The sequence below is a fragment of the Cucumis melo genome, chromosome 12 (genome assembly GCF_025177605.1).
Source record: "Cucumis melo cultivar AY chromosome 12, USDA_Cmelo_AY_1.0, whole genome shotgun sequence".
NCBI classification, from domain to species: domain Eukaryota; kingdom Viridiplantae; phylum Streptophyta; class Magnoliopsida; order Cucurbitales; family Cucurbitaceae; genus Cucumis; species Cucumis melo.
Genome location: NC_066868.1, coordinates 4,393,025 through 4,409,475, shown reverse-complemented (window position 1 = coordinate 4,409,475; position 16,451 = coordinate 4,393,025). Strand labels below are relative to the sequence as shown.

The following is a 16,451-nucleotide window of genomic DNA, read 5'->3' as shown; positions in this document are numbered from 1 at the left end:
TAGGAGCTTGAAAAATGAGAAGACAACATTACAAGCAACAGTGGGGTCGCAAGATGAATATATTAAAGATTTAGAAAATTGGAAGGAATATTTTCTCAAGCTTGTCAATGATTTGAATACATCAATTAGAAAACGATAAACACAAATAATGGATTTGGAAGCACAAAATCATTCTTTGCGTCAAACTGTTGATAGCCTACATCTGAAGATGGCCGAGCGCTCTGAAGAGTATGAGATACTGAAAAATTATACCGATTCCTTACACTATCAACTTACTGCACTTCAAAATTCAAGTAAGAGGATAACACAAGAATATGAGTCATTGAATACAGATTACGTGCAAATGAAGGTTGATTATGATCTGCACACGAGAGATTTCCAAGTGCTAGTGGAACGTGTAGATCAGACAATCGAATTTCTCAGAATGGTGTCCAAAAGAGCAGATGGTTTTGCAGAATGGGCAGTTGATTTGAGAGTTAATTTTTTCTCAATGCAACCTCATGCAGATGATCTAAATAGATTCTTGAAGATGATATGCAGAGAACTGGGACATTTTGGGCATTTTCATTAATTGTTCATTTTGCTATTGACAATAGGAGTGATGTTCATTACGTTTTGTTTGTTTCTAGTTTCAGTTTGATTTCCTTTATTTTGTCCAATTTACATTATGTTTGTTTGATTAATTTTATTATTGTTGTTTGAATTTTATATATACTAGGATTTGCTTCTCTCTCTCTCTCTCTCTCTCTCTCTCTCTCCCCTCTTCTCCTTTACTTCAATTTTTTTTATTCTATTTTATTTAAAAAAAAAAGGAAAATATAGCTCGTCCTACTCCAATTCGTCATCCTTATAATACTAGGTATAAAAGCCGAATCATGGAAGAAAAAGATAAGGACATGGACAAAATGAGACAAGAGATTAATAATCTTGGTGAACAAGTTTCAAAAATACTGGAATTGCTTTCAATGGGGAAAGGAAAAGCCGTTGTAGATACAGCACAATCAAGCAATCCAATTCAAGACACAGATGATCCTATTTATCCTCCAGGATTCACTCCATACCACATAAATGTTCCGCAGTCTCAAACCACTCAACACTATGTTCCTACGAATCCGCTATATGTTGTTCCACCCATTATCCCAGGTATAGAACATTTGGAAGCTCAGGCTAAAATTCAAGACATGGAACAAAACGAGAACACTCCGGCTAAGCAAAAGTTAGATGTTTTGGAAGAAAGGTTGCGAGCAATTGAAGAGACTGATGTGTATGGAAATATAGATGCAACACAATTGTGCTTGGTGCCAGGCTTGATCATTCCAGCAAAGTTTAAAGTTCCTGAATTCGATAAATATGATGGATCAACGTGTCCAAGGAGTCATCTTATAATGTACTGCAGAAAGATGGCGACGCATATTAATAATGATAAATTGTTAGTCCATTGCTTCCAGGATAGCTTGACTGATCCAGCTAGTCGATGGTATATTCAATTAGATAATGCACACATTCACGTTTGGAAGGACTTAGCTGATGCATTTCTAAAGCAATACAAACACAACATTGATATGGCTCCAGACCGTTTAGACTTGCAACGGATGGAGAAGAAGAGTTCGGAAAGCTTCAAAGAATATGCTCAACGATGGAGAGATATGGCTGCCGAGGTTCAACCACCGTTAACAGACAAAGAAATGACATCTATGTTTATGAATACCTTGCGGGCTCCATTCTATGAGCGAATGATTGGTAATGCATCAACAAATTTTTCTGATATTATTGTTATTGGTGAAAGAATTGAATATGGGATAAAACACGGGAGGTTAGCAGAGGCTACAACTGAATATGGTGGAATAAAGAAAGGAACAATATTCAAGAAGAAAGAAGGAGAGGTTCATGCAATTGGTTTTCCTAATTCAGGGAAGCACAAATCAATTTTTTGTCAGAGAAAATATGAGCAAAACTTTCCGTCATATATAAGCAATGTCTCTCATATCCCTTATAATAGCTATGTACCAGCCCATACCGTCTCTGAAACTCCAAAACCCGTTAACTCAAATTCTCCTCGACCATTTGTACAGGGTCAAGGTAGCAAAACCAATTCAGATACATGGCGGTTTGATCCGATTCCCATGACTTATACAGAGCTTTTACCTCAACTAATTCAAAATTGACAATTAGCTTCTATTCCAATGATTCCTATACAACCTCCTTACCCAAAATGGTATGATTCAAATGCTCGATGTGATTATCACGCTGGGGGAGTGGGACACTCAACTGAAAATTGTTTGGTTTTGAAAAGAAATGTGCAATCTCTAATTAATGCTGGATGGTTGAGCTTCAAAAAATCTGGTGAGAAGTCGAATGTCTATGAAAATCCACTGCCTGATCATGAAAATCCAAAAGTTAACGTTGTGGATAGCCTTGTTGAAAAGTGCAAAAATGAAGTCCATGAGATAGTGATGCCTATGGAAGCACTTTTCGAAGGTCTTTTTGAAGCAGGATATGTTAGTCATGAATATCTAGACCCCAACATAAGATATGAAGGGTATGATGAAAGCAGACATTGTATATTCCATCGAGGAGTTGCAGGCCACGTTGTCCAACAATGCCAAAAATTTAGATCCAAAGTACAACAACTTATGGATTCAAAGATACTCACGGTATATAGAGGACAAGGAAAAGACGAGATGAAATATAGTAAAATATGTGTTTTAATGAATGAAGTTTCAGAAAAGAAAGATTCCTTTTTACCAAGACCTTTGACAGTTTTTTATCAAGAAAGTCATATTGAGTCAACCAGCTTCTGCAATTCTAAAAAACTCACGATCCAAGTACCGAGTCCTTTCAAATTTAAGGATCTAAAAGCAGTGCCATGGCGATATGATTGTCAGGTCATAACAGGTCCTTTAGTTGATAACATTACAGGAATCAGCGGGATAACCCGAAGTGGAAGATGCTACAAACCAGATAACTTAACAGTCCCTTCAAATGGTCTAATACTGGAGCAAGGTAGAAAAAATGAGAAAAGAAATGCGAAAGAGCATTGCAAAGACCAAGATGTGGAGATTCCTATCGTTGCAAAAGATATAGAATACAAAAACCTTGTCACAGATGAGGAAGCAAATGAATTCTTGAAAATAGTAAAACAAAGTGAGTATAAGATCATAGAGCAAATGCATCATACTCCAGCTTGAATTTCTTTATTATCGTTGTTTTTGAATTCAGAGTCTCATCGCAAAGTGTTATTAGATATTTTGAACAAGGCACATGTCGGACATGACATTTCAGTGGAAAAGTTTAGTGGAATTATTGGAAACATTACATCTTCAAATTCCATAGTCTTCACAGATGACGAAATTCCTCCTGAAGGCTTAGGCCATACAAAAGCACTGCATATTCAATTGAAGTGCAAAGACTACGTTATTGCAAGAGTTTTAGTGGATAATGGATCAGCTCTCAATATAATGCCTAAATCTACACTATTGAAGCTTCCAGTGGATATGTCACACATAAAGTCAAGTACTATGGTTGTGAAAGCTTTCGATGGGTCACGTAGAGAAGTAATGGGTGACATTGAACTACAGTTAAAATTGGCCCATGTATTTTCAACATAGTCTTTCAAGTCATGGAGATAACACCCACATACAGTTTTTTATTAGGACGTCCTTGGATTCACTCCGCAGGAGTGGTGCCATCCACATTGCATCAAAAATTGAAATTTATTGTTGGGAGTAAGTTGATTTGCGTGATGGGAGAGGAAGATTTCTTAATAACAAAGCCAGTCTCAACTCCATATGTTGAAGCGACGGAAGAAGCATTAGAGTGTTCTTTTCGCTCTTTTGAAATTGCTCATGCAACTATGATGGAAGCAACTGTAGATGAAGTGATAAAGCCACACAAGTCTAAAGTTGAAGTTATGACCACTAGGATAATGGGAGGTGGAGGATATTCTTTGAATAAAAACTTAGAGACACTTCTAAAAATACCGAGCAATGATGGGAGGTTTGGTTTGGGCTATAAGCCATCCATATATGACAAGATTAGGCTTCAGAAGGAAAAGAAGAAAAAGCGTTTGGCAAAGCTGGAGATGAGGGAGTTTGATCCAAGTATAAAACTTATACCAGAATTATATGATACTTTCAAGAGTGCTGGTATAAGTTATTCATCAGACAACTCTGATTTGAAGGATGATTTGTTAACGAAGATGGAAAGTTTATCAGTTGCAGCAGTGGCACAAGAAGCATCATTTGAAGGCAACACAGTTTATGCATGTCCTGCTTTCTTTGAGCTTAACAATTGGGATAGTGTAGATCTACCTACATTTTCAAGAGATTTTCAAGAGTAATGATTAAGCTTTTATTTGTTTAAATTTTTTATTTTTCGAATGGCTCTATCCAAGGCCATAGTATTTATTTGCTTTACAACATTAATGTACTGCTTTCTTGTTATTTAATGAAATTTCCACATTTTCATTTCATTCATTCTAATTTTTTCTTCTCTCTGCTTTCTTTCTTGCATTTGCAAATTAAACACAAAAGTCTAAACCCTTTCATAGACAATATTCATAAGAATGAAGATGTTAGTAATTTCAGTTCTACCCTTGATGCCTTAATATACACTATGGAATCTGACAAGGAAAATGACGATGAAGATGATGTGGGAATATCCTCAGAATTGTTAAGAATGGTAGAAGAAGAAGATGAGGTTCTTGGTCCTCACCAAGAACTAGTTGAAGCAATCAATTTGGGTTCTCAAGAGGAGTCAAAAGAGGTAAAAATTGGCACATCATTGACCAGTGAATCACGAAAAAACTAATCAATTTGTTACGGGAGTATTCAGATATTTTTGCTTGGAGTTATCAGGATATGTCAGGATTAAGTACGGATATTGTAGTACACCGAGTTCCTTTAAAACCATAATGCAACCCAGTAAGACAAAAGCTACGTAAAATGAAACCTGATGTACTAATTAAAATAAAGGAGGAAGTATAGAATCAAATTGAAGCAGGATTCCTCACAGTCTCGAAATATCCTGAATGGGTGGCAAACATTGTTCCAGTGCCCAAAAAAGACGGAAAAGTCAGAATGTGCATGGATTATAGAGATTTAAATCGAGCCAGTCCAAAAGATAACTTCCCTTTACCTCATATCGACATGTTGGTGGATAACACTGCAGGATACTCAAATTTCTCCTTCATGGATGGTTTTTCAGGATATAATCAGATCAAAATGGCTGAAGAAGATAGAGAAAAAACGACATTCATTACCCTTTGGGGAACATTCTGTTACGAAGTAATGCCTTTTGGTTTGAAAAATGCTGGAGCAACATATCAGCGAGCAATGGTTACACTTTTTCATGATATGATGCATAAAGAAATAGAGGTGTATGTTGATGATATGATTGCAAAATCCAAGACAGATGAAGATCATACAACCACACTCCAAAAATTATTTGATCGGTTGAGAAAATATCAATTGAAATTAAATCCATCCAAATGTACATTTGGGGCAACTTTGGGAAAGCTACTGGGATTCATCATCAGTGAAGAAGGGATCAAAGTAGACCCAGATAAAGTAAGGGCTATCATGGAAATGCCATCCCCTAAAACAGAAAAAGAAATTCGAGGTTTTCTGGGAAGATTGAACTACATATCCAGATTTATCTCATATTTAACACCAACATGCGAACCAATCTTCAAGCTCTTACGTAAAAACAACCCAGGAAAATGGAATGAGGATTGTGAAGAAGCTTTCAACAAAATTAAGCAATATTTGCAGAGCCCACCAGTACTGATACCTCCAGCTCCAGGGCGACCGTTAATCTTGTATTTAACAGTATTAGAAAGTTCCATGGATGGTGTTCTAGGACAACATGATTTATCAGGGAAGAAGGAGCATGCCATTTATTATTTGAGCAAAAATTTTACCGATTATGAATCTAGATACTCAATGTTAGAGCGAACTTGTTGTGCTTTGGTATGGACCGCTCATCATTTGAGGCAATATATGTTATACCACACGACATGTCTTATTTCAAAAATGGATCCAATAAAATACATTTTTGAGAAACCGTCATTATCTGGAAGGATTGCAAAATGGCAAGTTTTATTGTCAGAGTATGATATTGTTTATGTCACTAAAAAAGCAATAAAGGGAAGCGCAGTTGCTGATCATTTAGCTGCTCAACCAGTAGCCGATGACGAACCTATGAGAATTGATTTCCTGGATGAAAACATATTTCTAGTTGAAAAGAATGCTAGAGATCATGAGACATGGACTATGCTTTTCGATGGTGCCTCAAATGAGTTGGGACATGGGATTGGAGTTGTGCTAATTTCTCCAGAAGGAAAGGTTTTCCCCCTAACGGCCAAGTTATGTTTTGAATGCACTCACAATATCGCTGAATATGAAGCTTGCATTATGGGACTTCAAGTAGCATGCGATATGAGTATTAAAAAGTTGAAAGTTTTGGGTGACTCGATGTTAGTGATACATCAAGTCAAGGAAGAATGGGAAACAAGAGATGCTAAATTGGTACCTTACAGCCAATACGTTACAAAATTGTCTCAAAAGTTTGAGAAGATTTCATTTGACCATGTTCCTAGGGAAGACAATCGAATGGCGGATGCATTAGCCACTCTGGCAGTGATGTTTGATCTTAATCTTGAATTTGAACTTCATCCAATCCAAATTACAAAGCGAGATGTGCCAGCATATTGCATGAATGTTGGAAATGATAACAAGCCATGGTATTTTGACATTAAGCAATACATAAAGTGTAGAGAATATCCATATGAAGCTTCAGAAAATGACAAACGCACAATAAGGAGGTTGGCCATGAACTTTTTCTTAAGTGGTGAAGTTCTTTATAAAAGAAACCACGATATGGTGCTCCTTCGGTGTGTTGATGAAGAGGAAGCAAAACAAATTATGACAGACATTTATGAAGGAATATGTGGAACACATGCTAATGGACATATGATGGCTAGACAAATACTTAGATCTGGTTATTATTGGACAACGATGGAATCAGATTGCATAAAATATGCAAGGGAATGTAAAAAGTGTCAAATTTATATGGATAAGATCCATGTAGCAGCATCTTCATTGCATATCTTGTCAGCACCATGGCCCTTTTCTTTATGGGGAATGGATGTTATTGGACCCATTGATCCTAAAGCCTCAAATGGCCATCGTTTTATTCTTGTGGCCATTGATTACTTCACTAAATGGATAGAGGCTGCATCTTATTGCAATGTTACAAGGGGAGTAGTGCTGAAGTTTATCAAGAAAGAGCTTATATGTCGTTATGGTCTCCCAGAAGGTATTATTACGGATAATGCCAAGAACCTTAATAACAAAATGATGGACAAACTTTGTGAGCAGTTCAAGATCAATCACCGAAATTCGACTCCATATCGCCCAAAGATGAATGGGGCAGTTGAGGCAGCTAACAAAAATATTAAAAGAATCGTTGAGAAAATGACAATAACATACAAAGATTGGCATGAAATGCTACCGTTTGCGTTGCATGGATATCGCACGTCAGTTCGTACTTCAACTGAGGCAACACCATTTTCTTTAGTTTATGGTATGGAAGCTGTTTTACCTTTAGAAGTTGAGATACCTTCATTGAGAGTTCTCATGGAAGCTAAGTTAGATGAAGCTGAATGGATACGAGGTCGTTATGAGCAGTTGAATTTCGTTGAAGAAAAAAGGTTGGCAGCATTAAATCATGGACAACTTTACCAAAAGAAGACTAATGCGAGCATACAATAAGAAAGTGCATCCTCGAAGCTTTCGAGAGGGAGATTTGGTATTAAAAAGAATACTTCCGTTTCAAAAGGATCATCGAGGAAAATGGACTCCTAATTAGGAAGGTCCATTTGTAGTGAAAAAAGCTTTTTCAGGAGGAGCTCTACTTTTGACTAATATGGATGGCGTTGAGTTAAAAAATCCTGTGAATTCAGATTATGTTCGAAGATATTATGCATGAGGCCTTTTCTTAGAAGGTTTCGTAATGTTGAAAGAAGTCAGGGGTATTTCTAGGAAACTTACATTTAGTTCTTAGAATGTTATTTCCAGATGTGTAAACTTTCTCTCACCCCTCTCTTCGTACTCCATTTCCAAGCATTGTTGTCACATTTTTTCCTTTTTTTTTCCATTTCTTATTATATTTTTTTTTTTGAACATATGTTTATTTGCCAATCCTTTCTTTTATCCTTTCCAAAAGATAGTAAACATTCATGATTCATTATTCCATTATTCTACATTTTTTTAATTAGCAAGGATCCAATACAACTTATTGTATTTGCAAACCAAGTAAAAGCTATGATTTTCTTTTGATAAGATTTAAGAAAATATAGGTGTCTACAAGTCTAGACAAATTTTGCTATGATGGGAGCTATCGTAATTGGAAGTCTACATCTTAAAGGGATTCACGTTTTGTGATGTCCAAGGATTAAACAATATTGGATCTTTACAACATAGTGCAGTCATTCGCAGTTTTGATTCAAACAGTGGCGAATTTGACAACTCAAAAAGCTTTCATGATATATGTGTTTTATTCTATCCGGTGGCCATACTGACCAATTGTTAATAGGATTGATGAATGGAGCAATGAGCTATTTATTTCTTTGAAAATGAAAATATTTTATTTTCAAATTAAATCTTTACCAAGTCCAAAGCAGGACGAGTTCATTATTTATCAAACCTAGTCCTAGAGCTAAGGTCGATGTCTTTTCGAATTTGGTTAAATCGAGCCCAAATCTGAAGTTGAGGTCGAAGCTTGTCTATCAAGTCCTTTATTTATCAAACCTAGTCCTAGAGCTAAGGTTGATGTCTTTTCGAATTTGGTTAAATCGAGCCCAGATCTGAAGCTGAGGCCGAAGCCTGTCTATCGGGTCCTTTATTTATCAAACCTAGTCCTAGAGCTAATGTTGATTTATATAGCCAAAATTCTAAAACTAAAATAGAACTAATTTCATAAGAACAAACATTTCCTATTTCAAAAAATTTAGGAAAAAAGTGTTCGGATTAGAGAAAAAATAATGATGAGAAAGACCAAAATTGAAGATGTCGAGTGTAATAATGTAAATAACATAACTAGTTGCAACATTGTCTTTTGAACAATTAAATATTAAAGGTAAGTTTCCACACTAGAACTCTAATAAAAGGCAAATGAAAGAAGGAAAAAAAAGTAGTAAAAGTAAGTTAGGGATGAAAATAGATAAAATTAGCTGTAGATAATTTAATAAATAGGTGATATACTGAAATGAAGTTGCAATTAAAGTACTGTGTTCACTCATCTTTATTTCTATTAGTAACCTCCCTCATGCTTACACTCACTATCACTCTATTTATTTTTATATATTAATGAGTAACAGTTAAATTTTTTTTATTAGTATGATGTTTTGAAATAATACATCAAACATGCGTAGCTATTCTCTAATAGCACTACCTTACCAACTATGGTTGGCAGATATCCCATGAAACAATAAAGGATAATGTTTTTGTGAGTTGGATGGAGTTTATATTTTTACAACAAAGGCTTTAATAGATATTTCTTAAGCAATTATTCATCGTAAAGAAATTACAACAAAAATTAAAGGCATGGAAGCACTTTAAAGATTTAGTTCCGAAAATAAATCTTTTGTATTCAATTATTATAATGTGGTTGACGCATCAAATCATTTCAAATGAAAATTAGGGGGGTTAGAAGCACAAGTGAAGGTACAAAGACATTTATGAGCTCCAAAGCATACTGCAAAATCTACATCTTTAAGTTGGCTATTACACAAATAATAACATTGTTCCTTGACGCAAGTCCTCGCATCAGACAATGGTAGATCTCTATAGCATTTCTTTGGTGGCCATACTATACCTTGAACACTGCTAATCATCATCTCCTCTCCTACAATACAAACCACAAAAAGACAAATATTTCTTAATACGTTACTAACTTACATATTTTTACTGCATAACTAATTAAATTTATTAAGAGACTTAATCATGAATGAGTTATAAGACAATTACTTGTTAACATGTATCTATTTTTTTTATCTATTGATATCTTTTTCTCCTACAAAAGAAGTTCCATTTCATTGGATCTCAAGTATACACTAAACATCTTTGATTGCTAATGTATTTTTTGAAGAGCTATTACTTAGGTGAAACAAGTTGCATAGACTTAAACTTTCAGTATTGTACATGTCTATTTCATGAAATATAAATGTATTCAAATTGAATATGTATAGTCCCAATGAGATAAACTGACTTTTATTGAACACGATATTCCAATATTGCAATGATGGAGAAGAAGTTGCTTACCACTAAAGATGAGGAAAAGGAGAACTATAGCCGAAATAATGTTTGACTTCATCCTTTTTCAAATACTTGTAGTTTTTTCTCTGAGATAAAATCTTATGAATACACAAGTAGTGATGTTCTTTTGATGATTGATATGTATGTGTATATATACACACAATGTAACTATTTTTCCTCATGCAAATTAATTTGTTTTGTTGTCTTTTCATGCTAATTAATTTAATGTACAATATTTATTGTATTGAATTATATTCTTTCGGGTAGGGAACAAATTATTGTTTTTTTGCTATATTTATTCATATACATAATTAACTTTCTATGTAATTGTGTAAAATCTTCCGAATTCAATTTATTTGGTAGTCATCGCTTTTTATTGTTTTGTTATTTTAGTCCTTAAATTTGTTTATTTAACATTTGTAATAAAGAAAAACTTTATTCGAAGTCTATCAAAAGAAAAATGATTATATGGATTCTATTCCCGTAAAGGTTCTATTCTATTAGGTATGCAATTTATTTATCGACCAAATATATGTTTCTTACTTTCATGGTTGCGTCTTCTATTTTCATGCATTTTTTATAAAACTAAATGACTGATAGAACTTCCAATGAAGATTAAAGTAGTATTTTTTAATATATACATAGAAATAAAAACATATAGTCAATAAAATGAAAGGGCGGATGTAACACCCCAAATATTTAAGGTAATTTTGTTACTTAATTATCTTGAATAATGATTAGATTATTATGGGTGTTAGATTAATTGGAATTGGATGATAAGAAATTTATTTGGTGTAATGTGTTAGATTAATTGAGTATATATATGACAATACATATTTAATTAAAACTTTTGGAATTTGGTGGAGGATGTTATTGATTCTATAGTTTTTGTTATTTAATTATTATGTGGAAAATTGATACTTTTATATTTGAATATAATTACGGGGGAAAGTTTAAGTCTACACTAGATAACCTCAGGACATTAGTTTATTGGATTCAATATTATAGTATTTTATTTTCACAAATAAATCCTTAATAACCACTTTAATGAATAGAAAGAAAGAATTATTTTTAAAAGGAAAGAAAAAGGGGGGATTTGATGAGATTTGGAGGAAGAGAGAGAAGGTGGACTTATTAGGGGTTTAAATGAACCTTGGGACCAGTGTACCAAAAGTAAATTTTTTTTGGAAAAGAAAAAGGAGAGAGAAACCTAAATAAATTTTTTTGGAAACCCTAGACGCCGCCGATTTCAGCTTCGCCGCGCTACCACCTTCGCCGCCGGAGTCCAGCCAGTTCGTACGGGAGCCCAGTCGCAATCCCGAGCTGGTTCCTCGTCCGTCCCGCGCCGCCGCATCGAATCGGGAGTTGCGAAGCCGGCAGCCCAGCAGCCAAACTCCCCCGTCCGTAAGCCGCCGCGTCTCGCAAGCCGAACTCCTCAACTGCAAGCCATCACCCTCGCGGATCGGAAGCCGCCGCGTCTTGCCAGCTGAAATCCCATCTGCAAGCCGTCGTCGAGCACCGCTAAAGCCCAGCCGTCGAAGCCGCGGTGTTAGCCGGATCGCCCCGCAAACCCGTCGCGCCGCCCGAGTCTGGAAACCCGCGCCTCGTTTACGCGTAAACCCGACCCTGTCGAGCCTCTGCCCCGCGACCCGAGTGACCCGCGTCTGCACGCGCACAACACCTGCGCCCAAGCCGAGCCGGTTCCTGCTTCTTTAGCCGAGCCGACCCGCCTGTCCTTGAGCCGCCAGTCTGCTCCGGTCCCTTTACACCTATTTTGGTAAGCCAAATGGGTTTCCTTGCATACCTAGCCGAGACTGGAATTTCAACCTAAATAATTTAATTTGGACTAAATTAAATTATTTCTTTTAAGGAACACCTTGGACCAATTGACTTAGAGCGTTGGATTTCCTCAGCAAGGGCACAAGCGCTGCAACCTCGACCTAGAGTAAGCCATCTCAACTGCACTTTGGGTCTTGGGTCGTTTGATGACTTAATTATGAATTTTGACATTATTAAACATTTAGGACCTCGCTGCTTGGAAAGCACACTTGTCTTGCGGTTAGGATTCGTCGAGCAAATCTCCAGGTAAGAGATTTCTACTACTAGTTCTGTGATTAGAACCATGAGACCGCATACACCTCCAGTTATGCATGTTAAGGACTAGACTGTATAACACATGTATTTAATGAGAGCATGATGTGATTGACGATGTGGTTACATGATGGCATGATATTGTGATGACGTGATTTGTTATGACTGTATGATGGTTATTGAGGTGAGATGTGAGATGATGATTGGACTGTTATGATTACATGATGATGTTATGTATATATATGCCATGATTAGGGTACCTGTTAGCTTAGCCTATTGGAGTCGTACCTGCATGGGTGTCCTTCGAGATCACCACCTATTTAGGACTGTGCAGTTGGATGGGACGCCAGTCTAGCATGGATATAGATATGATTCGAGTGATTCGACGGGATCCTCGCAGCCTGATTGTCTTAGTGCTTCCCCTGGGTTCACTACAGACCTGTATGTCCTAAGTGCTCCCCCGGGACACCGAAGACTAGATTTTTGTTCCTACGGAAGCGCATGTTGCACGTGTTTGGGAACGTGCCAGAGATTGGGTTCCATTTTCAGGACTCTAATAGGAAACTAACAGGCACCTAGTGGGACTAGTAGTGTGGGTCCCTTACTGAGTATTTTATACTCACTCTCTCCATGTCATGTTTTTCAGGTAGAGGCCGAGGTAAGGGCAAAGGCAAGCTGGCGAGCGACCAGAAGTGACCGTGGCGAGCCATAGGTATTTCTGCTTCCGCTTACACCCCGTTTTAGACATTTAGTACTTGAGTTTTATTTTCTTCCTTATTTACTATTTCATTTCTTTAAAAGTAGATAGGGCCCGAGTAGGATTTTAAATTTTTATTTATATTTTGCACATTACTCTGATTTTATTTTATAAATAAAATTCTGAGGTTTTATTTGTTTTAACTAAACTTTATGACTTAAATCATGCTGTTTACATCTAGTAATGACTTCGGCTCAGTATAAGGAGTTGGGTCGTTACAGTTGGCATCAGAGCCGAGTGTTTTAGGTTCTATAGTCTGACTTACGATGTAAGTCTTGGTTTTGTTTTGGATTTATTTTAACCCTATGGCTATACGGTCCTTCGTCACTCGCCAGGTATGTCTCAAAGCCTTGCTAATGTTAAGATTATAATCTTGTTTGAATAGACTAGACATAGAAATATGAGTGTTATGTTCTTGTGGTGAAAAGTTTTTGTTGGTGAAATTTAGGGAGAATGCTGCCACGTAGAGGTGCAAGCCGAGGAGGTCGTAGGGGAGGCAGAGGAGCCGGTCGTGGCCAGTCGGAGGAGCAACCGGCTGTGCCGGCGGTCGACCCTAACGCACCAGTCACCCAAGCAGATCTCGCTGCAATGGAGCAATGTTATCAGGACATGCTGCAAGCTGCTCTAGCGCCTTTCCTCGCTGCCCAGCAGAATCAGGCCGCCCCTATTCAGGCCCAGACCGCCATTCCTTCAGCCCCGGTGGAAGCTCAACTCGTGCCAGTTCAACTGTCGGCTGAGGCCAAGCACTTGAGAGACTTTAGGAAGTATAATCCTAAGACTTTTGACGGATCCATGGACAACCCCACAAAGGCCCAAATGTGGTTGACGTCCATAGAGACTATCTTTCGGTACATGAAGTGTCCAGAAGACCAGAAGGTGTAGTGTGCAGTTTTCTTCCTCGAGGATAGGGCACCGCCTGGTGGGAGACTGCTGAGAGGATGCTGGGGGGCGACGTCAGCAAGATAACCTGGGAGCAGTTCAAGGAGAACTTCTACGCTAAGTTCTTCTCTGCCAACGTGAAGCACGCCAAGCTGCAAGAGTTCCTAAACTTGGAGCAAGGCGACATGACCGTGGAGCAGTACGACGTCGAGTTTGATGTTGTAAGGGATGAGGCTGCCAGAACTGAGAAATTCGTTAGAGGTCTCAGACTAGACCTTCAGGGCATCGTCCGAGCCCTCCGATCAGCCACTCATGCTGATGCACTACGCATAGCACTAGATTTGAGCCTGCATGAGAGAGCTGATTCGTCTAAGGCTGCTGGCAGAGGGTCATCCCTGGCACAGAAGAGAAAGGTTGAGTCGCAGCCTGACGTGGTACCGCAGCGAACTCTGAGGTCACGAGGTCTCTTTCAGAGGCACCGACGGGAGCTTGCAGCAGCCGGGAGGACTCTGAGAGAGCTACCCGTCTGTACTACCTGTGGGAGAGTCCACGGAGGTCGTTGCTTGGCCGGGAGTGGAGTTTTCTTCAGGTGCAGACAGCCGGGGCACACCGCTGACGCGTGTCCTCGGAAACCCTTTGAGACGACACCGCACCAGCCTTTTGCTTTCCAGCAGGGAAGAGTTTTTGCCACTACCCGTCAGGAGGCCGAGCGAGCTGGTACAGTGGTGACAGGTATGCTCTCAATCTTAGGGCATTATGCTCTTGTACTGTTTGACTCTGGGTCGTCCCACTCGTTCATATCCTCTGTATTTGTTCAGCATGTGGGTTTACAGGTAGAACCGTTGGGTAGTGCTTTGTCTGTTTCTACTCCATCTGGGGAGGTCCTGTTGTCTAAAGAAAAAATAAAGGCATGTCGGGTAGAGATAGCGAATCATGTGTTAGACGTGACCCTACTAGTGTTAGACATGCCAGATTTTGATGTGATTTTAGGCATGGATTGGTTGTAAGATAACCATGCAAGCATAGACTGTTTTGGTAAGGAAGTCGTCTTTAACCCTCCCTCTGGGCCTACTTTTAAATTTAGGGGGACAGGCATTGTATGTGTACCCAAGGTCATCTCAGCCATGAAGGCTAGTAAACTACTCAGCCAGGGTACTTGGGGCATCTTGGCAAGCGTAGTAGATACCAGAGAGTCAGAAGTTTCCCTATCCTCCGAACCAGTGGTAAGGGAGTACCCTGATGTTTTCCCCGACGAGCTTCCAGGACTTCCGCCTTCCAGGGAGATAGACTTTGCCATTAAGTTAGAGCCAGGCACTGCTCCTATCTCAAGGGCCCCTTACAGAATGGCTCCAGCCGAGCTAAAGGAGCTGAAGGTACAGCTGCATAAGTTGCTGGATAAGGGTTTCATCTGACCCAATGTGTCACCTTGGGGAGCCCCAGTGTTGTTTGTGAAGAACAAGGATGGGTCGTGGAGATACCATATTTTGGCCATTTATTTTTACATTTACTTTACTTTATTTTATTACTTTATTTTATTTATTTATTTTTATTAAATTAAGTTGATTTGAATTTGAATTTGAATTTATTTTTTAAAAAAAAAAGAAAAAGGAAAAGATAACAGTAATTAAGTTTCATATCTTTTCCCCGTTTTATCTCAACCACTTCCAGTCCTACGATTTTCCCTCTCTCCACGATTCTTCCTCTCCACGTTCCCCCTCTCCACGATTCTTCCTCTCCATGATCCTCCCTCTCCACGATTCTTCTCACTTTCCCACTATCACAAACACGATCTTCATGATCTGGCAATCTTAAAAAAAAAAAAGTTATCATCTCAGTGCCCTATAAAAAACAGAGAAAAAAGAGAGAAAGGGAGATTTCTTGATTACTGAAAAGAGAGATCAGTTAAAAGGGAAAAGCAAAAAAAATTTATTCAGCCAAGGTAAGTTTTTTTTATTGTTCTTCCATTCTTTAGATTTAATTTGTTTTAATTCGTTTTGATTTTATTCCTTCGTCAAATTTTACTGTACTGTGTTTAATTTTTTTTTAGGTTTAGGGTTAGGGTATTTTAATTTTGTTAGGTTTAAACCAATTGAGTCTATATCGTTGTTTTGTATTCTAATTTTGTTGGGTGGAACTTGCATCAAATTTTGCCTAGGCTGTACTGTGTTTAATTTTTTTTAGGTTTAGGGTGTTTAATTTTGTTAGGTTTAGACCAATTGAGTCTATTTCTCATTAGCCTCTATTTTCTATTCTAATTTTGTTGGGTTAAACCAATTGGATATTATTGTATCAAATGTTGCCTAGGTTGTACTGTGTTCAATTTTTTTTAAAATTATTGCTCTTTAGGTTAAACCAATTAAATATCAATAGAATAGTGTTACATCAAATTTGCCACTGTGTTTAATTTT

General features: G+C 37.8%; 1 protein-coding gene across 1 annotated transcript; it reads left to right on the top strand.

The window, feature by feature from the left end:
• The first annotated feature begins 875 nt into the window (after window positions 1-875).
• LOC103503199 (uncharacterized) lies at window positions 876-7,989 on the top strand. Its single transcript, XM_051080311.1, is given in 6 exon segments — window positions 876-2,079; window positions 2,173-3,573; window positions 3,576-4,335; window positions 4,587-4,789; window positions 4,792-7,745; window positions 7,747-7,989. Coding segments are annotated over 6 exon segments (6,765 nt in total).
• Window positions 7,990-16,451: the final 8,462 nt, after the last annotated feature.